The 25,938-nt window shown below is 48.9% G+C and overlaps 2 protein-coding genes across 2 annotated transcripts in view; one reads left to right on the forward strand and one right to left on the reverse strand.

Annotated features, from left to right (window-relative positions):
• Positions 1-2,370: 2,370 nt before the first annotated feature.
• On the forward strand, positions 2,371-4,033 carry LOC146338973 (leukotriene B4 receptor 1-like). The gene is made up of 2 exons (XM_084812886.1): positions 2,371-2,829; positions 3,017-4,033. The coding sequence occupies exons 1-2, from the start codon at positions 2,371-2,373 to the stop codon at positions 3,650-3,652; spliced, it is 1,095 nt and encodes a 364-aa protein (XP_084669012.1). The 3' UTR covers positions 3,653-4,033.
• Positions 4,034-13,493: 9,460 nt separating this feature from the next.
• The window catches only part of EXOC3L1 (exocyst complex component 3 like 1), a 30,292-nt gene continuing 17,847 nt past the window's right edge, over positions 13,494-25,938 (reverse strand). Inside the window, exons 11-13 of the mRNA XM_084812434.1 lie at positions 23,274-23,429; positions 21,898-22,022; positions 13,494-16,510 (exon numbers count right to left, since the gene is read on the reverse strand). Of these exons, the coding sequence (XP_084668560.1) occupies positions 16,324-16,510; positions 21,898-22,022; positions 23,274-23,429 (468 nt within the window). The 3' untranslated portion in view covers positions 13,494-16,323. The remainder of the gene's footprint in view (positions 16,511-21,897; positions 22,023-23,273; positions 23,430-25,938) is intronic.

The raw sequence follows: 25,938 nt of genomic DNA on the forward strand, positions 1-25,938 counted from the left end.
ACAAAACACACATTTCATAAAAGGAAAACTGGCGATGCTCATAGAACCCTCCCACCCACCTAAACACAAGCAAAATAACTATGTGCACACCACACACACACACACACACACACACACACACAGCTACAGGCAACACACACATACACCAAAACCAAAACTGCAAACAAAACAGACACATTAAAAAACAACAGCCGTAGGCAACACATACACACAGGCAAAATATCCCCCATCACTCCCTATGCTCCCTGCTCTCCATCTGCCCGGATGCTCCCTAATGCCTTTGGAAATAATGTACTTACTAGTTGCTTGAAACAGATATGCCAGTAGTACATAAGCTTAGACTTTGGTCCTCACGCTCCACCTCAGTACGTGTAACCGAACTGGACATATTCTCCCCTGTTCGTTGTAACTTTATTTTTTTCCTCCCCTTTCTAATTTTAGATTGTAATATACTGGGGGTGGGGACCAATTGTCTTGTTTTTGTTTTGTAAAGTGCAAAGCACCCTGATGATGCTATATTTGTAGAGAAAGCTGTACTTGATTGAACTTAATGTAACTTATGCCTGAGTAGGTATGTATAGGATTGCACTGGAAATCACTCCCTCTGATCGCAAACTCAGATGATGAGTGCTGACGACGATGAAGCCAAAACAGAGCCACTAAGAAACAAGAGGGGCAAACCAGCATGCTCCAGGGATCCCCAAGGTTTACAAAAGTACAAAAAAATATATTTTTAAAAATCCTAAGGGAGCAAATCCCCCACAAAGATCAGCCCCCTTCTAAACCTCTTCAGGTCTCCTGTGAACACAACAACAAAGTTTGCCTGGTTCTTAAACATCTTCTGGAGAGACCCTTCTTTCGAGATCACCACCTTCAGAGGCATGTTTGGTGGTAACATGAGAGAGAGCCTTTTCAGTGGCTGCTCCCAGGCTGTGGAACTCCCTGCCAAGGGAGGCTAGGTTCACTCCTCCTCTGCCGTCCTCCTGTTGGCAGGCAAAGACTGCTTTATTTAAGAAGGCCTTTGGCCTGTAAGTGGGTCTCTTGGGTCGGGTGCTGTTTTTATTCTGTAATTTTTACTTTTTTTTGTATTTTAATGTATTGTTTTATTGTTTTAATCCATTTTAATTGTCTCTGTAAACCACCTTGAGTGTCATTTTTGGGTAGAAAAGCAAGGTACAAATTAAATAAATAACTAAATAAATACTTTTCCAGCTCTGGGCCTGATTCAAAGTGCTGGTATTAACATTTAAAGCCCTAAATGGCTTGGGGCCAGGTTACCTGAAGGATTGCCTCCTCCCATATGTACCTGCCTGGACCCTAAGATCATCTTCAGGGGTCTTTTTCCGGGAGCCCCTGCCAAAGGAAGTGAGATAGGTGGTTACCAGGAAGAGGGCCTTTTCTGCTGTGGCACCCCAGTTGTGGAATGAGCTCCCTAGAGAGGTTCGCCTGGTGCCTATGTTATACTCTTTCCGGTGCCAGGTGAAGACCTTTTTATTTTCCCAGGAATTTTAGCATTTTAGCATTCTAGTCTTTTTAGCTCCGCTGTTTTGTTACTGTATTTTAAATCTCTGCATTGCTGCTAGGTTTTATGCTGGTTGCACTTTTATACTGTCGTTTTAATGCTTTTATATTTTATATTGTTTTTATGCTGTACTTGTGGTTTTAATTTTTGTGAATTGCCCAGAGAGCATTGGCTATTGGGTGGTATGGAAATGTAATAAATAAATAATAAATAATTTATTTTACACCACTCCTGTGCTGCTTCTTTTCCAGCCTCAACACTCTCCCCTAGCTTTTATAATTCTCTGCACATTTTGCTCTCCAACATGGGATAACTCAGCCCGCATCTGTTAGGAACTTCCAGACTCATTCCTCCATTTCAGTGGTTCCAAATGAGAGTCATGCCCTCATTTAACCATTTCTAAAACTATTACGCATAAGACATGTACAATTCTTTGTTGCGCACATCTCAGTCTCCCATTCCCTGAAGGACCTGTGATAGAAAGAAATTTGTAAAAACATTAGCTCAGCTGCAGATATAGACATGAAGTGTAGTCGTGTGTAATTTAGGTTCGATTCTGTAATAGCCCCTTTAACCCTAGAGCTATTGCAAGCAAATTCGCAGTTTAAACACAGCTGTGTCATCGAAGCAGGGTTTCTTCTCAGCACTGGAACAATTGGGTAACAAGCATGCGTCCTCCGGAGGGATGTGGGTTGGACTGATGTAGCTTCTCTATTAAGCATGCACATCTTTTGCAAACCGGTTGGGAAGTCCTAGCTTGAGTAAAAAGGACAAAGGAGGGAGGGGAAGTCCTCCACAAAGGAGGAATTGTTCTTCTCAGCATTTTAAGAAGCAGTGGCGATATATCCATGATCTTTGCATCAGCCCAAGGCATTTTCCTTTACACTGGAGTGCCACTTATCTTCCTGCTCCTGCACCTTTTTGCAAAGGGTGACCTTTGCCTGATGGGCCTCCTCAGTGCCGCAGAGACACAAGGAAACAACACGGTAGCAAAGGCGTCATGGGTGGAGACCAGCTTGTTTCCGAGCGTGTTCCTCAGTGCTTGCTTCCTGGTGGGCCTGCCTGGGAATAGTCTCATGGTTTGGACAATTCTTACCAAGTTTCCGCAGCGCTCGTTCACGATTGTACTCATCCTGAACCTCGCATTGGCTGACTTAATGGTTATGCTGACAGTGCCGTTCTGGATTCACTATTTTGTCAACAGCTGGGTTTTTGGAGAGGTCCTATGCAGACTACTCATGTACCTTGTCTACTTAACCATGTACGCCAGCATCTTTTTAATCATGCTGATGAGCCTCCACCGGTTTGCTGTTATCATAGAATAGTAGGGTTGGAAGGGGCCTACAAGGCCATCGAGTCCAACCCCCTGCTCAGTGCAGGAATCCAAGTCAGAGCATCCCTGACAGATGGCTGTCCAGCCTCGTCTTGAAGGCCTCCAGTGTGGGAGAGCCCACCACCTCCCCAGGTAATTGGTTCCATTGTCTGTTGTAATTGGCTGTTGTGGTCCTTCCGTTTGTCTCCCAAAGATGGTGGAGGCCATGTGTGGTGTATGGTACATTGCTGGTGGTTTGGTTGCTGGCAGGTGCTTTTGCGTGTCCGATCCTGATGTTCACATCGAGCCAGAGGGAGGAAGGGGAGTGCACAGATGACATATATAGTTCTGATGGACAACGCCTTGCAGTTAACCTCGCGGAGACCTTGTTTGCCTTTGTGATCCCTTTTGCAGGGCTGGCCATCTGTTACTCCTGCGTGGCGAGAAGGATTCAGACCCTGAAACGCCACAGGAAAATGAAGACCGGAAAGCTGATTGCCGCTGTGGTTGGAGCTTTCTTCGTGTGCTGGCTCCCTTACCACATCTTAAATCTCATCATAATCTTTGCCATATTGCTGAAATATGCTCAGCCAGACATGCCAAGGGCCTTGCTGGAGACAACAGAATCTTTAACAAACATTCATGGGGCCATAGCCTTTTTAAGCAGTTGCCTGAACCCCACCCTGTACGCCTTTGCTGCACGGAGCTTCCGTGGAGGGCTACAAGAGACCAATTTTGCCAAGCTATTTGGCAAAATGCATGACGACACAGAGGAAAAACCTACCGGAGGCAATACTGTTTCAATGCAGGCTTTGTAACTCCAGGGGAATAGGGGGTACATTTCAAATAAAACCTTCCTTCTCTGAGGTGAGAGTATATATCTGTATATATACATATTCAAAGGGAGGACTGCAAGTGATGTTCGAGTGGAGGTGAGAGCAGGGTAATGTTCTTGTGGCAACTGTCTGTACCCAAAGACTTTCCATTTGCATGGCATTTTCCCCTGTAGTTCATTAGCAACTCTCCAGTATGGGAAACCCTTGTATGTCTACCCAGCCAAGTTCTATTATTTATATTCTGCGAGTGCGAGTTCGCTTATTATTGTTTTTTTTATTTTTGAGTGGCTAATTAATCATGCCTTCATACATTGCCCTGGCATTCGTAAGGATGAAGGGTGGTTTAGAATTACTTTAATAAATAACATGAAATACACTTTCCTTATTTATTTATTATGATTCACTTATTACATTTATATCCCACCTTTCTTCCATTGTGGAACTCAAGGTGGCTACATGCGGTTCCCAGTTGGCCTCCCCTCCAAGCATTGACCCAGACCTGCTTAGCTTCAGCAAGGTGGCTGCCTCATGTGCCTCCTGTGCCTTCAGACCATGTCCTTGTCTGTCCCCAAGCTATTAGCTGCTTGTGTTCCTGCTCTATCTCAGTCCTAGATCAGGGGTGCAGAACCTCAGGCCCAGGGGCCAAATTCGGCCCACCTGGAGTACCAGTCTGGCCCCCCAGGATTTCCCAGGGAGCCACACCCATTTCTCCTGGCCTCACTATTTTCTCATAAACGTTCCCTGAGTTCAGAGGCTTATGTTCATTGCAATAGGATTGCGCCCTTAAGCTACAATATGCTGGGATGTTTGGTATTTTTGGTCCCGCCCCTTTTGCCTCTGGCCCTGCCCACCACTGGAATGCGGCCCCTGAGAGCTTCTCCAAAATGGAATGCAGCCCTCGGGCTGCAAGAGGTTCAGTACCATTGTCCTAGATTCCAAGACATCTCAAAGCATGCCTCTGTGAAAGAACCACGGGCTCCAGTGGTGCTGAGACATGTTGCTTCCCCTAGGTCCTGCTAGGCAGTTGGGTTCCCAGGACAGAAGAGATCTGCTGCCAGATCCTTGGCCAAATGTTTTGCTGCTGCCTCTCCATGGGGGAGTGTTCGGTTCAAACATGCTCAGAAATATCGTCTTGGAATGTTGGAGTGCCTGGCAGGGGAGAGAAATCTGCTTTCTGCACAGCCTGCTATTTCTGCATGGTACTGACCCCTCATATTTGAGTTCCTTGGGTCTATTTTGAATGAGGGTACAGCCAACAGCAAGGAATTAAAATACTGGGCCCAAAGGCACTGGTATTAATCTTAAAAGCAGGGGAGAGGAACTGAGTTGGGGTGGAGAGCCAGATGCCTCCCCATCACTATCCTTCCTCAGGTATAGTCAGCCCTTCAGACAGCCTGGTCACAATTTAGACAGCAACCGCTTCAAATGTTTTGGATTACCACTCCCATAAGCCCCAGGCCAGCATGGCCAATGGTCAGGAACTATGACCTGCTTCAGCCTTCATTGTTGTTCCATGCGAACCGATCCAATTTTGGAATGGTCAACAAATTACTATGATTCGTAGTCCATTTCTGTTGATGGAAATATATGTCAGGATTCCTTTTTGTCCATGCTGAACTTCACAAGCCAAATCAAAAACACAGACAAGAGGCTTCTCTCCACGGCTCTTTAATCCTTTACTTCAATGGGTCATACAGTTGCAAATTGTCAGTAACTCACAGTCTACAAAGGAAAAGCCTTCAGGGAGTTCAAGGGGAAGCTACCCAGGCTGAGAAAAGGCGGGCAGGCTAACCTAACTTAAGGGGTGGGGGTGGGGATCTCCCTCTATCTTGTGAGGTCTCCACACGTAGCTGTTCCCGCTGGGCCAATCAGGCAGATCGCCTAAGCTCCACCCCTGCCACCTCTCTCTTGGCTCTGCGTCTGCGCCTGGCATCTAAGAATTCAGGCTCTCCACACACACACCCTCCCTGTTTGCTATCTCTCACAGGGTGTATGTGAAGATAAATCCTCTCTGTCCAGTTGGACTACTGAAACCTGAGGAATCTGTCTCTCCCTGTCTGGAAGAGTCTGGGAAAGCTCTTCCCCCACGTTTCGTGGTTCCTCTTCGGAATCTGAGCTACTCTGCCACTGCCTATGCTCAGAGGCACCCCTGACAATATATAAGAAAGAGGAAATGTTGACATAATCTGGTTGTTCAGTATGCTGTTGTTGTTGGGGGAACTTAAACTTCCCACCTCCCTTTGGGAAACTTAATTTTCAAATGTAATAATAATTTGAATAAAACTAAAGAAAATAAGCTCAGCTCTTGCCACCTATGAAGCCGTGAGCAGGATGAAGGATAGCTATTGGGAGAACAGCCGATGTTGAAAGAGCTCGACCGGTTCCCAGTCCTTTTCCAAGCTCAATTCAAGATGCTGATGCTTACCTACAAAGCTTTACAAGTGAATCACCTGTTGCCCAGTACCCTGCACTCACCTACTGATGCTCTCCCCTGAGTGCCTCTGCTGTCAGAGCTGAGGTGAGTGGCGACTAGGGAGAAGATATTGTCAGCCGTGGCACCCTGGCTATGGAACTCCCTCCCCAAGAAGGCTCACCTGCTGCTGATGCTGCTATCTTTTCAGCACCATCCCAATACTTTTTGATTCTTCCAGGCCTTTTAAAAGCATTTAGCATTTAAGGGTACAATCCTATGGGGATGACTGTAAACCTCCAACCTTGGAGGCTTACAGCCATCCAATGCAGAGCGGAAGGAGTGGCAGGAGCGATCTTCGCCTCTGCGCTCCTCTTGCCCTGCATTTTAGCTAGACGGGTGTTTTTGCCCATCTAGCTGTGGCATCAGGAAGGAGGCTGGGATATGGTGTAAGCCCTCCCCGCTCTCTGGTATCCCCCTTTCCTTTCCCTCTGAGGTTGCCTTTGTGACTTTGGAGAGGGAGCCAGCATGGTTCTCTCTGCGCGGGCTGCAGGGGGTGGGGGGAGCTCAGACTCCAGGGTCCAAGGTCAGAGTGCTGTCTCCGACCTCGGATCTAGGGATCCGAAATATCCTATGGCCTCCCAGACGCTGTCTGAAGGCCATAGGGTTGCTCTCTAAAATGTTTCAATGTGTTCATTTAATTTATTACATTTCTATACTGCTCAATAACCAAAGCTCTCTGGGCGGTTTACAAAGATTAAAAACAGAAAAATTACAGTATTATGCATAATAAAAACAGTTTAGCTGCAAACATATAAACAGAGCAGACAGATATATACACACACACATATCCAAACAATATCCCATGACCTGATTAAAAACTATCATATGCTGCCAAGTGTTGATGTTTTTATTGTTCAATGCCCTGGAACGTTACAATGAATTAGGGAGCAATCCTATGGCCACTAGTCAGTGGCTAGACGAAGATAGGATATATGGTTTTCTGGGAACTGACCGTCCCCCGCTCCACACTGCCTCGCAGGCAGTGCGGAACAGCCCTGTGCTCCACGCTCGCAAGAGGAGTGTGGAGCAGCCAAAACGGGGCATTCCAGGGGGCGTTCCGGGGTGGGGAGGGCGGAAATGCCAGTATGACACATCCTATGTGTCATACGGCAGCCTCCTCCCCCGCTCCGCTGTCCTGCGGCTAGACGGCCGAAATCAGCTGTCTAGCTGCAAATGCAGGGCAGGAGAAGTGCAGAGTGAACGGTCCCCTCTGTGCTTCTGCCCTGCATCGGATAGGTGGTCGCCTCACCTATTGCCATAGGATTGCGCCATTAATGTATGAAGTAGCTGGGACTGTGAGAGCTGGACTGCTGTAGCACGCTAAGCATGGCTGTATGTCCCACACTATCTTCCCAAGGCAGGTGTGTGGCACTGCTGGCTTTCCCAGAGGGACTAGTTGGCCACTGCCTCTGGAAACAGGTTGGGAAAATATTTCCATGCTACTTGCTTGAAACTGATATGCAAGTAAGTAATCCTCATCTCTTAATGAAGGCCATCCTAACTTCACGTAGCTGAACGGATTCAGCACATCCTTCCCATGTTCATCCTTGTGTCCTTTTTTCCTTCCCTCTGTCAGGAGCGCTCTGGCGGCCTCTCCCACTAGATCCCAATAGCCAACACAAGACACAGACAAAAGGATTTCTTTTCAAAGCTTTAATCCTTTTACAACTTAATGACTCTTTCAGATGCTAATCACCAGCGACTAAATCAAGGAACAGCAGGGTGGCCTAAGCTTCAAGTAGTCAGTTGATCCCTGTTTGAAAGAGAGTCACTTGAAGACCCAGAACTTATGGGCTAGGGAGAGATCCTCCCTCTTTCCCTTGGGTCCATAGGAGGCGGCCGTTGCTTGCGCGCCAAACGGGCATTACGCCTCCTTTCCGCGCCCTCCATCACTCGTCGCTCTTTGCGTCTGCGTCGAGCGTCTAAGAAGCCCCCCTCCCACATTCCCTCACTGCCAGGGTCGCTATCTATCTTAGGAATGCTGGCAGGAGGAATCTCTGCCAGGTGCTGAGCCTGGTAGGGATGAGCTGGCCCCTCTCCCACGGATAGCTGTTCCTCCTCAGAATCCGAACTGCTCTGAGGCTCTCTGGGCTCAGTTTCTACCCTGACACCCTCCCAGTTGCCCCCCTCTTGTGGAACTTTAGATTGCAAGCTCCTGGAGGCAGGGACCTGGCTTCTGGTTGTTACTCTGTATAGTGTGGAATACATGGATGGATGCTATCTAATAAAATAAAAGGGATGTGATGTGAGTCATTTGGCTGAGCCAAGAACCACACTTGGAAGGGGTGATTGGCAGGAGACAGGTGAGAGCTGTGTTTCTCAAACTTTCTCAAACACATTTCTCTTTAAAAATGTGTGTCCCTCCCCCAGATATACTATTTGGGGCACTTGCTGCAGCGCCAAATACCTTTTACAATTTAACAGTAAAAAAAAATACTTTGAACAGTTTTTACCAGTGCAACAAGAGGTGGCGCTCCTAGGAAGTGGCTGTGGATAACTGCTTCATAGCCGGCAGACGCACCAGGCCCTCTTGGGCAGAGGGTAAGTGGCTGACAGCAGCAAACGCGCGTGCATGTGTGGATGTGGAAGACGGCCTGGCGGCCCTGTGGTGGCCAACAGCAGGAGCAACAGATGATTCACCACCCCTCCCAATCCACCGCCTAAGCCAAGAGGCTCATCTCTGCTCATCCCAGGACCTGCCCAGATCAGGGAGCTGGAGCAACTCCCCTATGAGGAAAGATTGCAATGTTTGAAGCTTTTTAGTTTAGAAAGAAAAGGTGGGTTAAGGGAGACATGACAGAGGTTTATAAAATTATACATGGCGTGGAAAATACGGAGAGAAGTAATTGTTTTTCTCCCTGTCTCATAATACTGGAATATCCAGTTAGGATGAGTGGTGGGAGATTCAGGAGAGACAAAAGGCAGTGCTTCTTCACACAGCATACAGCTGAATGATCGAATTCGCTACTGCAAGATGTGGTGATGGTCATTACCTTAGGGTGCCATCCTATGCACGTTTAGACAGAAAAAAGCCCTACAGTTCCCAGCATTCCTTAGCCAGCCATGTAGGACATCAAATCAGTCCATCCTAAAGGAAATCAACCCTGAGTGCTCATTGGAAGGACAGATACTGAAGCTGAAGCTCAAATATTTTGGCCACCTAATGCGAAGAGAAAACTCCCTGGAAAAGACCCTGATGCTGGGAAAGACTGAGGGCAAAAGGAGAAGGGGACGGCAGAGGATGAGATGGCTAGACAGCATCACTGATGCAATGAATATGAACTTGAGCACACTCCGGGAGAGAGCAGAGGACAGGAAAGCCTGGTGTGCTGTGGTCCATGGGGTCACGAAGAGTCGGACACGATTTAACGACTGAACAACAGCAACTCCCAGCATGGCCGGTATACCTATTAGCATCACTAGGGCAAAACTATACACGAAGTTAAGGGTGCCATCCTACACATGTTTGGAGAAAGAAAAGTCCTACAACTCCCAGCATTCCCCAGCCAGCCATGTAGGATGTTAAATCAGTCAGTCCTAAAGGAAATCACCCTGACAGGCAGCCAGTGCAGTTCTTTTACCACAGGTATAGTATGTGTACATCTTGGTGCTCCACTGAGCATCCTAGCTGCTGCATTCTGCACTAGCTGCAGCTTCTGAACCGGGTGCAAGGACTGCCCTACTTAGAGCTCATTACAGTAATCTAATCGTGAGGTTCCCAGTGTATGGATCACAGTGGCTAAGCTATCCCTATTTATGTTTGTGTACATTCCAGATGTAAACTTTCAAGAGCAAAGCACTCAAAGCCCTGGGCCTGGATGGACAAATCTGCCAGTTTCTGTTTCTTCCACATTAGATTTTTGTTGTTGATAATCTCAAGTTCTTTTTGTCCAGAGTATGGAGAACTTCAAACTGTGGTGCTGGAGAAGACTCTTACGAGTCCCCTGGACTGCAAGGAGGTCAAATCAGTCCATCCTAAAGGAAATCAACCCTGAGTGCTCATTGGAAGGACAGATACTGAAGCTGAAGCTCAAATATTTTGGCCACCTAATGCGAAGAGAAAACTCCCTGGAAAAGACCCTGATGCTGGGAAAGACTGAAGGCAAAAGGAGAAGGGGACGGCAGAGGATGAGATGGCTGGATAGCATCACCGATGCAATGAATAAGGACTTGAGCACGCTCTGGGAGAGAGCAGAGGGCAGGAAGGCCTGGCGTGCTACGGTCCATGGGGTCACAGAGAGTTGGACACGACTTAACGACTGAACCACAACAAGTGCTAGGTACAATATAGGGATCTGTGTTAACACTATTCTGAGATTATTTAACTCAGCAGGTCATAAAAATGCAATTGCCATTATCCCAGTAGATTAGAAGAAGTTTGAAACTCAACATTAAAAAAACGAAGATCATGGCATCTGGCCCCATCACTTCCTGGCATATAGAAGTGGAAGAAATGGAAGCAGTGACAGATTTTATTTTCTTGGGCCCCAAGATCACCGCAGACGGTGACTGTAGCCATGAAATTGAAAGACGCTTGCTCCTTGGGAGGAAAGCTATGGCAAACCTAGACAGCATAGTAAGAAGCAGAGACATCACCTTGCCGACAAAGGTCCGTATAATCAAAGCTATGGTTTTCCCAGTAGTAACATATGGCTATGAGAGCTGGACTATAAGGAGGGCTGAGCGCCGAAGAATTGATGCTTTTGAACTGTGGTGCTGGAGAAGACTCTTACGAGTCCCTGGGGCCAAATCAGTAAGAGTAAGGGGGTCAAATCAGTCAATCCTAAAGGTAATCAACCCTGACTGCTCATTGGAAGGACAGATATTGAAGCTGAAGCTCAAATATTTTGGCCACCTAATGCGAAGAGAAAACTCCCTGAAAAAGACCCTGATGCTGGGAAAGATTGAAGGGAAAAGAAGGGGACGGCAGAGGATGAGATGGCTGGATAGCATCACTGATGCAATGAATATGGACTTGAGCACGCTCTGGGAGAGAGCGGAGGGCAGGAAGACCTGGCATACTACGGTCCATGGGGTCACGGAGAGTCGGACATGACTTAACAACTGAACAACAACAAATAAAGACGTGGAGGAAAAATCTTCTATGGTCACTTCTGGCTCAATGCAGCTTTTGTAATTCCAGGGGAGTAAGTGGGCTCATTTAGAATAAACCATCCTTCTCAGAGCTGAGTGTATATAAATAACAGAATTTTAATAATTAAACGTCATTAAGTGTGTGTTCATGTAACCCACATTTCTTTAAGAATTATGGACTTGAGGATATTCTGTATGTGCTCAGTAGAGAACTGAAGTGTGCGGCACCCGCCATGGTGGGTAGGGGTTGAGGAGCAATAGGCGTGCCTGCCCAATTCCTCTGTGTAAGGGCCTGAATCCCTAGGAGCAGGGCTTGAAACTGTCTTTTCTGTGAGAAAATAACTGGCAGCCATTTTCTTAAGATGATTGCTCTGGAAAATCAGTGAGTGGAGCAAAGCTGCAACCTGTCTTCATAAAGCAGAAAGCAGCAGGAAAAGTTGCAATGGAAAGAGAGAGTTGCAAAAGAAGGACCAACTTAAGTGGACAGTATTTAAAATTTGGGTTTGGACTCAGTTGGGCTTATTTTGACTTTTTAAGCACTGTATGTGTTGGTGCTTAAACTAGAAGCTGTGTGTGTGTGTGTGTGTGTGTGTGTGTGTGTGATTACACAAGACATTGTATTAGTAAGAAACTAGTAGAAGTTATTCACTTTTGCTGCGAGTCCCCCTAGAGTGTCAAACCCTTTTCAGCCCAAGTGCCAAATCCAATTTCAGAGAAGCGGTGGGGCGGGGGCATTCCAGTGGTGGGCAAGGTGGAAGGCAAAAGTCCAGGGGCAAAGGAAAAAGGAGCAGGTCCCCAAATACCAGTATATTACAGCTTAAAGGCCTAGTAGTTAAGCCTTAGGAGAGGCATTTCAACCTTTTAGAATGGGGAAAACAACTGTGGAAAAGCCAGGAAACCACCAAACAGTGGGGTGAGGTGGGGGCAAAGAAAGGGGCCTGGCCATCTGCGGGAACCAGCCCTTCCAAGCACCAACTCCTCATGTCCCCTCCCCTCTCCTTCTTCATTTCAGGAGGGCAATTAGGGGCAGCGGCTGGGGGAATCATTTTGTTGTTGCCGCTGTTAAACAATTGGGAGTCAGAAATAGTTGCCATGGCAGATTATCCAGACAGATCTGCCAGCTGATCCAGAGCTTCCTTCTGCCCACCCCTGGCCCAAACAGCCATTGAACAGGCTGGGGGTATGTCACCTCTGCTGTGTGCTGGAAGGCAGAGTGAAAGGGAGGATTCTCAGTTGTTATGATGACTCACCAACATTCCCAGCGGCAGCTGTACTAACAAAGACTGATTTGCGGCTTCCTTCCTTGACAGACTGACCCCCAGGGAAGGGCCTTGCTGGCTGCAGCTGACGACAACGCTCGCCCCGTGCTGTGGCCTTCCCACAACAGGCGGTGGCCTTCACGGAGAGAGCATGCCTCCCCTGTCTGGTTGCCTTGGCTCCTGAATAGCTTACCCAAGGGTGGGGGAGGCGTGGCCCTCCGGTTGTGGTTGCACTGCAGCTCCCATGATCCCTCGCCACTAGCTATGCTGGCTAGGGCTGATGGGAGTCGAAATCCAACAACATCTGGAAAGCCACACGTTCCCAGCCCCTGCTCTAAACCATCGCTTGCTTAAATCCGCCTCTCTCTGTATTACTTCTGTTTTTCCTGTGTCATTCTTCCTATATCATTTTCTGCATCAAACAGACCCGCCTTCCCCAGACTGGTGCCCTCCATCATTCTTGACCACTGGCTGGGGCTGATGGGAGTTGAAGTCCAAAACATTTGGGGGGCACCAGGTCGGGGAAGGCTGAAAGAGATTTAAAAGCTGGCTTATCCTAGTCAGTTGAAATGGGGATACATCCTTTAATTCTGTCCGTTCGTGCCTACATGATGTACAAATTGAGCTACTGTAACACATCCTACATGGGGCTACCCTTGAAGGTGGTTTGCATATATTGATGGGTGTGACCTGGTGAAAACATATTACACTTGCCAGAGCCAGTTCCAGGTTTGAGAGATTCCTGGGCAAAGTGTCCTCTGGTGGACCCCCTCATCCGCTGGTGGCTCCTGGTGGGCTTACTTGTTGGTGGCAGCAGCAAGAGCATTTTGAGTGGTGCTGCCGCTGGGCAGTTGGGTCTAGCCACCATTTTAATTTCCCACAATGCCCCTGACGTAGCATTGCACCAGGGGACAGTGGGAAACTGAAATGGCAGCCTGGACTTCGCCACCCACCACTTCTTGGAATGCTGGACTGAATTTTTTTATTATTTTTTTTTAATTGGAGCCTGAGACAGGGGTCAGCAGTGGGCCCTCCCAGACGGTTGGGGACCCAGCAGCTGCTCAAGAATGCCAGCTGCTGACGCTGGCACTGATACCTGGCCTGAAAATGTTGCACTGGTTACCAGTTCGTTTGTTCCATTGCTCTGATTGAAGGTGCTGATTTTGACTTTAAAAGCCCATGATCTGGACTTTGACTAACGTAAGGAATGCCTTCTCCCATATGATCCTGCCCTCCAGGTTTAGATCTGCTAATGAGCCGCTGCTCCAGGTTCCACCTCTTCTCAACGTAAACGTTTCAGCTACCAGCAGCAAAGTCTTCTCTGTTTTGGCCCTGGTTGGACTAAGGAATGCTCTTCCTCAAACAGCTCATTGTTCTTATTCCATGGTCTTTTTACACAAACAAGTGATAACATACTTACTCTGCTAGACATTTAGAATTGTACACACCTCTGTTGAAAGGTAATTTATAAATACTGGGAATGCTTATAATTTGGTTTTAGTTATTAGCACCAGAAGGGTGGGGTATAAATTTTTGTATGGATGTATAAATAAATATGTCTGCCTCTATTGGAGCACATAAAAATTAATTCTCGGCCTACTTCTTTTCAGTCAGACACCAGAGTAGAAGCTGTAGAAAATGGTCTAGTGGCACATACTGGTATTGATCCAATCATCTGCTCTTAAGTGAATTCTATATCAGGCTTTTAATGCATCGCGATTCAGAGTCATCTATTTAAAACAGGGAAGGGGAGTAGAACTCTTTAGAAGACTGGCCAACAGCTAGATACCAGATAAGGGTCCCAATCCAGCTTCAGTTAGTCATGACACAGTCATTTGTAGCGCAGATACCCTCTTTAACTGAGAGGGATGTTGTCTGTGCTCCATAGTTTCCCGTTGAAAACAATGGAACATAATTTACTTGTATCTCTTATTCTATTGGCATCAACGGAACTCACTCATGACTAACCTTAGCTGAATCAGAGCCATAGGAATCTGGAACATTGTTAAGCATTAGCCTATTGAGGGTATATTTCTACTACAGACATAAACTGGTTTAGGGTTCAATCCTATGCATGTTTAGACAGAAGAAACGCCTACAACTCCCATGCTGGCTGGAGAATGCTGGGAGTTCTAGGCCTTACCTTCTGTCTAAAGACCTTTTTTTACACAAGGCTGTTCATCGGCTCTTCATCGCTGTACCTACTTTTGGTTTTGATGCACAACTGACATCTGAGCGCTATACAATGAGCGTTTCCTTTCATGTTTTTCTGCTACATAACCTCTAGGTGGCACTGTGCTGTAGCAGAAAAGCACAAATACGCAAGAGGAAATCATGCTTTCTTTCTTTCACAATTAAATGCTGCATTTTCCCTGCCCTAAAAAAAAACACGCTGAAAGTGCTGGTTAGACACAGAAGCAAAACTTCAGGGTCAGGATGTCATCTAAAGAACCTGTAAACAACCATGAGTAGGGAACAACACGTGCAGGATAAGTGCCTTAGTGAAGAAAGCCCTAAAATGCATAGGATTGTGCTCTTAAATGATTATTCCCTAATGGGGAGGCAACTGAGAAGGGAAGGGGAGAAAGACAGAGAAGGGAAAAAGAGAGAAAGAAAGCGGGGGGGGAGGGGAAAGGGAGAGAGAAATGGGTGGGGTGGTGGAATGAGAGTGTGAATGGATGGGTGGGGTGTGAAAGAGTGTGGGCCAGGGTGGCTGTGGCCCTGCCCACATTTGGCTCTAGCCCCCCACCCCCCGGTACACAGTCTCCAAGAGATTTCCCCAGTGGGAATGTGGCCCAGCCAAAAAAAGGTTCTCGCCTCTGCTTTAACTCCAGGGAATCATGGGGAATCTAGTTCTGTGAGAGGGGCTGGGGATCTCTTACAGAATGCTGTCCACACCTGTACCCTCACTTGAGCCATGGTAGCTAAAGCCCATGTATAGTATAAAGCCTATGTAGTATAAAGCCTATGTAGGTATAAAGCCTATGTAAGTTTGAAATATAAAGCCTATGTAGGTTTGAAGTGGACACAGATACCCTCTTTAATGGAGGAATATGTTGTCTGCACTCCATAGCTTATACGATAGGGACCATTCTGTTAGAAGGGTAGCACACTACCCTGCCTGCATCAATTACAAGATAAATGCAATAAGTGATGGTCTTTGCCAAGGGAGACAGGGAGGGGGTCATTTTGCCACCATTTGCCAATCCCACCCATATTTTCCAAATGCTAAAAGGTTATAAGCTCCACTGCACTAGTTAGTATGCACAAGCATTACACAGATATACCACATAAAATTCACACGTGGGTTAGTGGGATACGTTTTAGCATACATTGTCACCTGACATGACAGAATCATAGGTGGCCACTCCTGCGTAAAATCTTACATAGAATATTGCAACCATGCCCAATGTGGTACCCTCCAGGCATTTTGGATTACAACTCCCAGCATTCCTGACCACTGGCCATGCTGGCTGGGGCTGATGGGAGATGAAGTCCAAAACATCTGGAGGGCAACAGGTTGGGCAAGACTGGAATACGGAGGTTGCATAAGGCGCTTGTGATTGCACAAGCAGGAGACAGCTCACAGCATCTAATTAACTTCTTTCAAACTCCATCCCTCTCACTGACCATCCCCAATGGCACAATGTATTTGAATCACTGGGATGTGGCTAAGTGTGGCGGGGGGAGTTGCGTTTTAACTGGAAACCAGAAGGAGTGCAACAAACCAAACCCCACTCAATGTCCACCTTGCTGAGGGTCACCAGTAGTCGTCCTGGAAGGTTAGCGATGCAGCTGGTGACTTCCTAGCAGCATCCCAGGAAACGTCAGGCGCATTTCGACTTGCCAAGACAGAAGGGTGGCTCTGGAGCAGGAACCAAGATATTGCTAAAAACAGGCTCATAATTCTCAGGCAGGACTTGAGGATTCTGCACCATGATCTCCAGCACGTTGTTGCGGATTTCTTTAGAGATGTCGCCACGCAAGTCTAGCAGTGTGGATATGTGATCATCGCTGGAGAAACGACAGATAGACAAGAGGTTACCACTCCCTTAGCCTCTTTGCTGCCAGCTCTGCAGAGGAGTCTACAGATCAACGTCTTTGTGGGTTGGCCTCTCTGCCATCAGCCAGACCTTGAGTTCACCTGCAGCCCCACCTGAGCCCCTCTCCTGGTGGGAAGGGAAGAGCATAAATGATACATCTCCCCCATTTCTTCAAGGTCCCAAAGAGCCCATTTCTTCTTACTTTGTCCACCAGCCCTGTATTGTGCAGCCACGTGGAGTTGCTGCAGGCAAAACGCTCACCAACTTTTGCCTGCAGTTAGGGCCTAGCTACATGCGACCCTAACCTTGTGATTAGCAATCAGGATGATATTAAAAATAAATATATATACCAGGTACGGGGGTGGGGCGGGGATTATTAGTCATCAGCAGCTTTAAACCTTCCCCCCTCCCCCCTCCGCCATCTGCAGTCTTAACCTCCCAGTGCTGTCAGGAGGTCTTTTTCCCAATGTGAATTTATGCGGGGGCTGGGGAGGAATTTTTACTGGGATTTTTTTACTGGGTTTAAGCCTCCCCTCTCTGTGTGCACTGATGACTATCCCTGCCTCTCCCCCCCCGCCCCCCCGCCGCTGAACAAACACCTGGTATTTTATTTTTAAAGAAAAAGCAATAACATGATTTCTAATCTCATCATTAGTGACATGTGTAGTTATAGGCCCTTAGAACAGTGCTAGGCCACCTGATGCCCTCCAGATGTTTTGGACTGCAACACGCATAAACCCCTGACAGCATGGCCAATGGTCAGGGATTATGGGAGTTGTAGTCCCAGAGTTCTGGAAGGCACGAGGTGGCCTACCCTCTGCCTGAGAGCAATGTGGCTGTCACCTTCAGGCCGATGAAGCCATCTGCAGGGGAGTTGCATTCCCTATAAAAGTGGCAGGCACTAGGCAGCCATTACTAGATTCATGCTACATCTGGCTTCTCTCAGCTGGGGCATCCCTACTCCAGCGTAAAATCCTGCATTTAAAACAGGGCTTTCTGCTTCTGTTCTAAATGCAGGATCATAACAACTCCCTTTTTGACGTGCTTCCTTTCCCCCTTCCCCCTCCTCCTCCCCGTATCGGCGTCTTGCATTCTCTTTCACTGATCTCGCTCCTCCTCTTGCCGCTTTTCTGCTTTTCATGGAGGAAACTGAAGCGGGACACAACGGGGTAGTTTGATAGCTCATGACCTGCGATCCATTTAAAAACAGAACAAAGGGCCTTTAGTGCAGGAGACGCCTTGAATGATCACGGGGTCTTGTAAAGAGCCCGCAAACTTCCGTGAAGGAGCCATCTCCATCGCAGGATAAAAGCTCCATGTGCAGGAGCCCTGGTGCCCTCCAGATGCAACTCCCAGGACCGCCAGCCAGCATGGGCCATGGAGGGCACCAGGTTGGGGAAGTGGCTGCTCTTGTGTGTGCCTGTGCACTGCATGCTGCAGCAACCAAAGAAACGGCTCCTTCTAGTGCTTAGGGTAGGGGCTGTGGGGAATCCTTGAATGCTATCAGTGTGTCTGCTGATGCCTCCAAGGATCAGGAAGATGGAGTGTTAACAGTCAAGTGCTAAGACTCTTGTACGTAGCAAAGCCAGGATGACAGTGTCATCACCAGTCACTGCTGTGTAAAAGTGCTTGTCTTGTACACGCTGAAGCTTTACATAGAATTGTCACATATGGTATTTCTTGCATTACATGGCCATTTGGCCTCACTGCTTACGATTTTCACTCTCTCTGTACCCATGTATATAATATATCCCAGCCCACATAGAATAATGCGTCATGCATCAGAGGATGTTCAAGACGAGGCTGGACAGCCATTTGTCAGGGATGCTCTGACTTGGATTCCTGCATTGAGCAGGGGTTGGACTCGACGGCCTTGTAGGCCCCTTCCAACCCTACTATTCTATGATTCTATGTGGACTTTAGTCCACAAAAGCTTATGCCATAATGTGTTCATCTCTGAGGTGCCACAAGACTCGTGGGAGGCTGCCTTCTATTGACTCAGACCCGTGGTCCATCTAGGCCAGTATTGTCAACACTGACTGGCAGCAGCAATCCAGGGTTGCAGGCAGGAGTTTTTCCAGCCCTACCTGGAGATGCCGGGGATCGAACCTCGGACCTTCTGCATGCAAAGCATGAGCTCTGCCACTGAGCTACGGCCCCTCCGCCTCTTTTTTTGTCTGCAACAGATTAATATGACCCTTTGCTGTTTTCCTCTGGGACTTGTACCAGGGAAGATGCCTTACTGCAGACAGCAGCCCTCTGAATGCTGAGATGAACATACCCTAAATAGAGGCGGCTTCCTGATTGCCCTCCTTGGGCATGCCAGCTTAGAAGTGCTTGATGCAGGTGGCTGCATGCATACACAGAGGGAGGGATGATGGTTGTGGCGGCAGCCAGATTCTGCCTTGGCCAGTGAGAAGGCTCGGGCCCCACCACAAGGCAACGAGGCAGCTGGGGAGGGCGGCAGAGGCTGGGGAGGGCAGCAGTAGCCGCTCCCCCACATTCCTCCTAGCCATCCCCTCTGAGCCCCACAGCCGTTCCCATTCTCCAGTGCTGCTGCTTGCTTGTTGGCCTGGCTGGCTCTCGCCAAGTTGCCTTCCCCAACGCATCACAGCCAGCGCCCCTGGGAAAGCCCCCTGATGGAGCAAGCTGTCATGTTTCCCTCGGGCCCCCTCTTTCCTTATGCACTCTCACACACAAATAGAGAGGCTTCAGCCTCACGCCTTTAATTCATTATCAACAGGTTCATTTCAGATGCAAATCCTGGAAGACTCTCAAGCTACAAAGGAATGCCTCCAGGGGATTCAAATGGAACACCGACAAGTGAGGCTTGCTGGCTAGACTAACTTAGAGAGGGATGTCCCGCCCTTCCAGGGATGCTTCCCTACGTCACGCATAGCTAACCGGTCGACCGTCTGAGCTCCGCCCCTGACGTTTATTTATTTTATTTTATTTTATTTTATTTATTTGTTGCATTTACATCCCGCCTTTTTTCCTCTTGCAAGGAACCCAAGGCGGCTTACATTCTCCTCCTCTCCATTTTATCCTCACAACAACAACCCTGTGAGTTAGGGTGGGCTGAGAGTCTGTGACTGGCCCAAAGTCACCCAGTGAGCTTCCATGGCCGAGTGGGGCCTAGAACCCGGATCTCCCGGCTCCCAGTCCAGCAGTCTCACACTTCCCTCTTAGCTCTGTGCCACAGTCTAGCAGCATCTCTTAGGTCACAGCCCCCGCTCTCCTCTTCCTCCTCCTCTCCGCTTCTCACAGAGGGGGGCAGGGGGGGGGGCTTCAGGCCTGGCCATCTGGGAGTTAGTAACCTGAGAAGCACACCTACCCATATCTGGACGGGCTTGGGAAAATGCATCCCCCGGTTCTGGGTGTTCCTCTCCTGAATCTGAGCTGCTACCTATCTCCCTGCGCTCAGAATCAATCCTGACGCAAGCAGGCGGAGAGCAGCCAGGCACTCCAGCAGGCACCACAGGTGTGCATGTGCTGCTAGGCTCGTGTGATGCGCGCTGGTGCCTCTGCTGCTGCTGCTGCATGGCAGAGTTCGAGCAGGCAGCGAGCAGGCGCCAAGCAGAGCAGTGAGCAAATGGCATCAAGGTGTGGAGGGCAGAGCTGTGAGTGCCACGCAGGCTGCCCTGCACTCCCTACGCTCATCTGTTGCCCTCGGAGGCGGTGGAGGACGCTGTCTCAACAACAGCGCTGAAGCACAGTTCAGCCCGTCCATTTGGATTCTGTATGTGGAATGGGTAAGGCTGTACGGACCCCACCTACCTGGGTCCGCTGGGGGGTCCGCGGGGCGGGGGGGAGGCGATCTGGTCCTCCCCCCGGAATCCTCCCCGGACGGCTCCACTCCGTGGTGACTTCCATCTGCGGCTTGGTCTACGGACGCAAATGGTGTCCGGCAAAGCGGACACCATTTGCGTGCCTCCCTTTGGCCGTGACAGGCTACGTAAAGATTTACGTAGCCTATCACGGCAAAAAGGGAGGCACGCAAATGGCGTGGCGGACGCCATTTGCGTCCTTCCCTTTGGCCGTGATAGGCTACGTAAATCTTTACGTAGCCTATCACGGCCAAAGGGAGGCACGCAAATGGCGTAGCGGACGCCATTTGCATCCTTCCCTTTTTGCCATGATAGGCTACGTAAAGATTTGTTTCTCTCCCTTTGTTTCTCTCCCAAATGAAGTCATCCATCAGGGCAACCAAGGCTGTTTCAGGGCCAAACCCAGGCCTAAACCTGGATTGAAATGGGTCAGATAATCAGTTTATTTTATTTATTTATTTATTTATTTATTCATCCATTCCATTCCATTCCATTCCATTTCTATACCACCCAATAGCCGATGTAAATGTAAAGATGCAAATGTAAAGATTTACGTAGCCTATCACAACAAAAAGGGAAGGATGCAACTGGCGTCCGCTATGCCAGACGCCATTTTGCATCCGCATGGGGCAGCGGACAGACCCGGCTGGAGCCGGAGCCAGCGGTGCCAGCCTGCCAGGTAGGATTCGGCCAGGTCGGACTTCGCGGGGTGGCGGGGTGGGGTGGTCTGTTCCGCCATAGACTCTGGGGGCGGGGGGCGGATTCTAAGAAACCGGCCTCATTGAAGTCCGTGGCGGAATTCTCCGCCATCCCTAGGAATGGGTGGAAAAGGGCACCAAGTTGTCCTTGGCCTCAGGCTAGGAAAAAGTCTTGGCCAGCCCTGAGAAGGCTAATCCGGCCAGGCTTGCTTCTGATCCCTACAGTACACAGGCACAGCCAGCATTGCCCCTGCACCCATCTCCTGCATGTTGCACATGTGGACAATCCACAGCCCACTATCAGTCCCCAGGAGGGGAGACCACTAGACCCGGAGTGCAGAACCTCTCAGGGTCAAATTCTATTTCAGAGAAGCTCTTGGGGGCTGTATTCCAGTGGTGGGCGTGGGCAACGACAAAAAGGACGGGTCCAAAAATCCAGAAATACCAGCATATTTTGGCTTGAAGCTCTTACTGTTGGTAACTAAGCCCTAGGAGACGCATTTCAACCGTCTAGAATGGGGGGGAAACTGCGCAGAAGCCAGGAAACCACCAAACAATGAGTGGTTGGCAGCAAGGGGCGTGGCATTCTGGGGACCCTTGGAGGGCCTGATTGGGTTTCCCTGGAGGGCTAGATTTGGCCCCGCAGCCTGAGGGTCTGCACCCCTGCTTCTAGACAATGTATTCTGCTTCGAATTTGGGGAAGGGACTATAGCTGAACAGTAATGCTTTGTGTCTGAGGTCTTGCACTTTCTGTGCTTCCAACTGAGTGGCAAAATGCAGATCTGATGGCGGGGGAATCTGGTAGCTACATTTGTGGTGTTTGGGCGCCCTACCTGATATCAGGATATTTCGTCACAAATCCCAGCACTTCTAGGCTGAGCATGGAAGGGTCCTTGAGACTGATGAGCTCCTGCAGATCAGCAACCACTTTGAGGGTCTGCTCGTTCTCCTCCAGGCCCTGGGAAAGGAGGCAGGATGCATTCAAACAACACAATACACCTATGCACCAGAGAGGAAAGCCCGACAATCCCAAGACTGTGCGATGGGCCCCATTATACATGTTTACTACTGTCCTAGTGGATCTGTGCTCAAGGTCAAGGGGTACCAACAGGGTTACCCTCCCCTTGTTTCTCTCCCAAATGAAGTCATCCATCAGGGCAACCAAGGCTGTTTCAGGGCCAAACCCAGGCCTAAACCTGGATTGAAATGGGTCAGATAATCAGTTTATTTTATTTATTTCATTTCTATACCACCCAATAACCGAAGCTCTCTGGGTGGTGCACAAAAAAAGTTTTTTTTAAAAGCTGGTAGTGGTGGAACTAAATCTATTTTTGATCTTTGCTTGCCGCTGAGTCTTCAGACTCTACAGACCCCCTAACTGTTAGGAGCGTAGACAGTAGCATCTGCGGACGACCGAATGTATGAAGTAGTTATCGTATTTTCTGGTACCATATCTATTCCTGTTTTAAAAGGACAGGATATAGCAATATAGCACTGAACCAGCAAGGCACTAGTGCATGCACCCTCCTCTAAATACCTCCTCTGAGGGAGGTTCGGAGGAGGGCAATAAGGGAAAGGGCCTTCTTGGTGGTGGCCCCCAGTTGTGGGAGGCCTCCCCCCTCTGAGGTTTGCCTGGTGCAACATTGTCATCTTTCTGGCAGGTCAAGACTGTCCTCTACTCTCAGACATTTGACAGCATATGATAAAGATTCTAGGATTTTTATTGTTGATTGTGTAAAATTGTGTCATATGTTTGTATGCGAATGGTTTTATATTTTGTTATTACATTGCATTTTTATGGTTTTAATCTTTGTAAACTGCCCAGAGAGCTTTGGCTATTGGGCAGTATAGAAATGTATTTATTTATTTGTTACATTTATATCCCGCCTTTTTCCCTCTTGCAAGGAGCCCAAGGCGGCGTACATGATTTGCCTCCTCCCTCTTTTATCCTCACAACAGCCCTGTGAGGTAGGTTAGGCCAACAGCCAGTGACTGGCCCAAAGTCACCCAGTGAGCTTCAAGGCTGAGTGCGGACTAGAACCTGGATCTCCTGAGTCCCAGTCCAACACTCCGACCACTACACCACACTAGCAACGTATCCTTACTGCTTGGCTAGCAAAGTCAGCCTGCTTTTCCCAGGTGAAACCTGCCAACTAGGGAAACTCAACCGCTGTCACGCTCTTTCCTCCCTGCACTTCCCACGACTCACCAGGGTGCAGAAGAGCTCCATCAGCTGGGTGGCATCCTGCAACATCCGACTAGCCATCGCACTCCTCTGCTCTGCGTTCCGGCATACTATCCGCTTCTGCAAGAGGGCCCTCACGTACTGGCCCATGATCAAACGCTCGGTCTCCGACAGGAGGTACTGGACATCAAAGGGGGAAATGTGGCTTGGTCATTCTGGTTATTCCTAATGGGAGCTGCACTGAGACAATGGGCAGAAACACAGTGCGTATGCGTACACTGAACCTATGTCTTCTGAACTTCTGAAGTGAAACACAGGAGTCTTTGCAGCACACAGAATACCACAGAATCCCAGAGTAGTTCTGATTCTGAGGTGGAGCAGCCACTCCTGGGAGAGGAGCGTGCTCATCCCTCCCAGGGCCAACAGCTGGCAGGGATTCCTCCCGCCGCCATTCCTGACATAGATAGCAGTCTTGGGAGTAAGAGAGCACGGGAAGAGGGCTTGCTGGACGCGCGACGCCGACGCAGGGAGCGGCACCAAATGGAGGGCGCAGAAAGGAGGCGTAGTGCCCGGTTGGCGCGCAAGCAACGGTTGTGCCCAGAGGATCCAAGGGAAAAGGGGAGGGACTCTCCCTAGCCCATAAGTTCAGGGTCTGCCAGTGATTCTCCTTCAAACGGGGACCAACTGTTCCAACTTAGGGCATAGGTACTCTGCTGCTCATAGCTAGTCGCTGATAGTAGAGTTGTTAAGTTGTAATAAAGGAATAAAGCTTTGAAAAGAATCCCTTTGTCTGTGTCTGGACTTGGCTACTGGATTAGACTGAAAGAGGCTGCCAAGGAGCTCCTGACACAGTGGTGGGAACCAACAGCCTGCAGGCTGGATGCGACCCATGAGACCTCCCCAACTGCCCCCCCCACTCGAATTATATGAGCCATTGTTATACAGCTACAGTGTAACCAATTTCTTTATTCTGTGAGTGCTCGAGGCTGTGGGTGCTTTGCACATATGCTTTTTAAGTGTACACTGAAGATCTTTGGAAGCCATTCATGAATGAAACAAACATGTATATCATACAGGTATACCCTCAGCGAGCCACAGTTGACCCCTGTGGAATGTATATTCGGTACAAATCCAGGTTTGTGGCACATCATGTGACAATAATGCGAGAGCCCTTGTAGAATGGTCCTCACAGTACCCCGTGTGGGTTGCGTGTAATACATCTGCAGTCGGTTTATTTGTTATTTACTTTTAGCATGTCTAAGGGTGCAATCCTATGCATGTTTAGACAGAGAAAAGGCAGTGGAGGCTGCTGGCTCCGATATCAGTGGGGCAGTGAATTTGTTCTGGGTTTCAGTCAGAACCAGTCAGAACTCTAAAGGAGCTATCCAAGGTGCTCCACAGGAGACTACTAGGAACTCCATCTGATACGGCAGCTGCGCCCCTTCCTTCCCGACCATCTGCTCCCATCGGTAGTACATGCCCTGGTCTCCTCTCGTTTAGACTACTGTAATGCGCTCTACGTGGAGTTACCCTTGAAGACGGTTCGGAAACTGCAGCTGGTACAGAACGCGGCGGCTTGCCTGATTAAAGGCAGCCACCGGCGAGATCACATCACTCCAGTGCTGAAGGAGTTGCACTGGTTACCAGTTGTTTTCCGGGCCAAATTCAAGGTGTTGGTTTTGACCTTTAAAACCCTATATGGTTCCGGCCCAGCCTATCTTAAGGAGCGCCTCCAGCAGCACCAGACAGGCTGCTTAACAAGATCAGCCTCGGATGGCCTTCTCTCTGTCCCATCAGCCAGGACAGCTAGACTGGTGGGGACGAGGGAGAGGGCCTTTTCTGTGGTGGCCCCCACTCTGTGGAACTCCCTCCCTAGGGAACTCTGTCATGCCCCCTCTTTAATGAGCTTCCGTCGTGCATTAAAAACGTTGTTGTTCAGGCAGGCATTTGGGGTGGGTTAGGGTATTTTAGAAAATGTTTTTACTGTAGAATTTTATTGTTTTAAACTGTTTTTATTGTATGTTGTACATCACCCAGAGTGGCTGGGTGACCAGCCAGATGGGCGATTAATAAATTTAATATTAAATAAATAAATAAACCCCCATGTATTCTGCCCTGAGTTTAGGGAAGTGTCAATAGCTGAATAGTAATGTTCTGCATGCAGGACGTCCCAGGCTCACTCTCTAGCATCTCCAAGTAGGGCTGGGAAAGACCCCTGTCTGAGACCCTGAAGAGGCGCTGCCCGTTAATGTAGATGGGAGTGGGCAACACGGCACCCACAGGCGCACCGACATCCGCCAAGATGTGCCTGCCAGACCTCTTGCGCTCCCCTCCACTCACCACCTTCCTTCTTTAGTTTCCATGTACGTCACTCCCCAGCATCCCCAGGATTCTCCTCCACCCGTCTACTGCCTACCTCTGTGCTCACCTGAGCAGCTGCAAAGCCCTAAGGAGGAAGCAGGGCGTCCGCTGCCCCTTCATCTCCTGATCTGCCAACTTTCAACGTTAGAGCTTTGGTACTGCTGAGGTGAGTGCGGAGGTAGGCAGCAGAAGTGGTGGCAGGCGGGTGTGGGGGGCAGATCCTGCTGGGGAAGGTGGGCAGGGTGCATGTGAAGAAGGTGCACAGAGAGAAGCCAGAGGGGAAGAGGGAGAATCAGGGGGCGGGGGGCATGGCAAGAAAAGTCAGAAT

This window comes from Heloderma suspectum, chromosome 8, assembly GCF_057233095.1.
Source record: "Heloderma suspectum isolate Gila_16-S chromosome 8, 16-S_ref, whole genome shotgun sequence".
NCBI lineage: Eukaryota > Metazoa > Chordata > Lepidosauria > Squamata > Helodermatidae > Heloderma > Heloderma suspectum.

Bases quoted from the DNA above. Each gene is read 5' to 3' on its own strand.
- LOC146338973 (XM_084812886.1), top strand. From the start codon at position 2,371: ATGATCTTTGCATCAGCCCAAGGCATTTTCCTTTACACTGGAGTGCCA. The intron at 2,830-3,016 runs GCTGTTATCATA...CTGTTGTAATTG, and splicing joins TGATGAGCCTCCACCGGTTT to GCTGTTGTGGTCCTTCCGTT.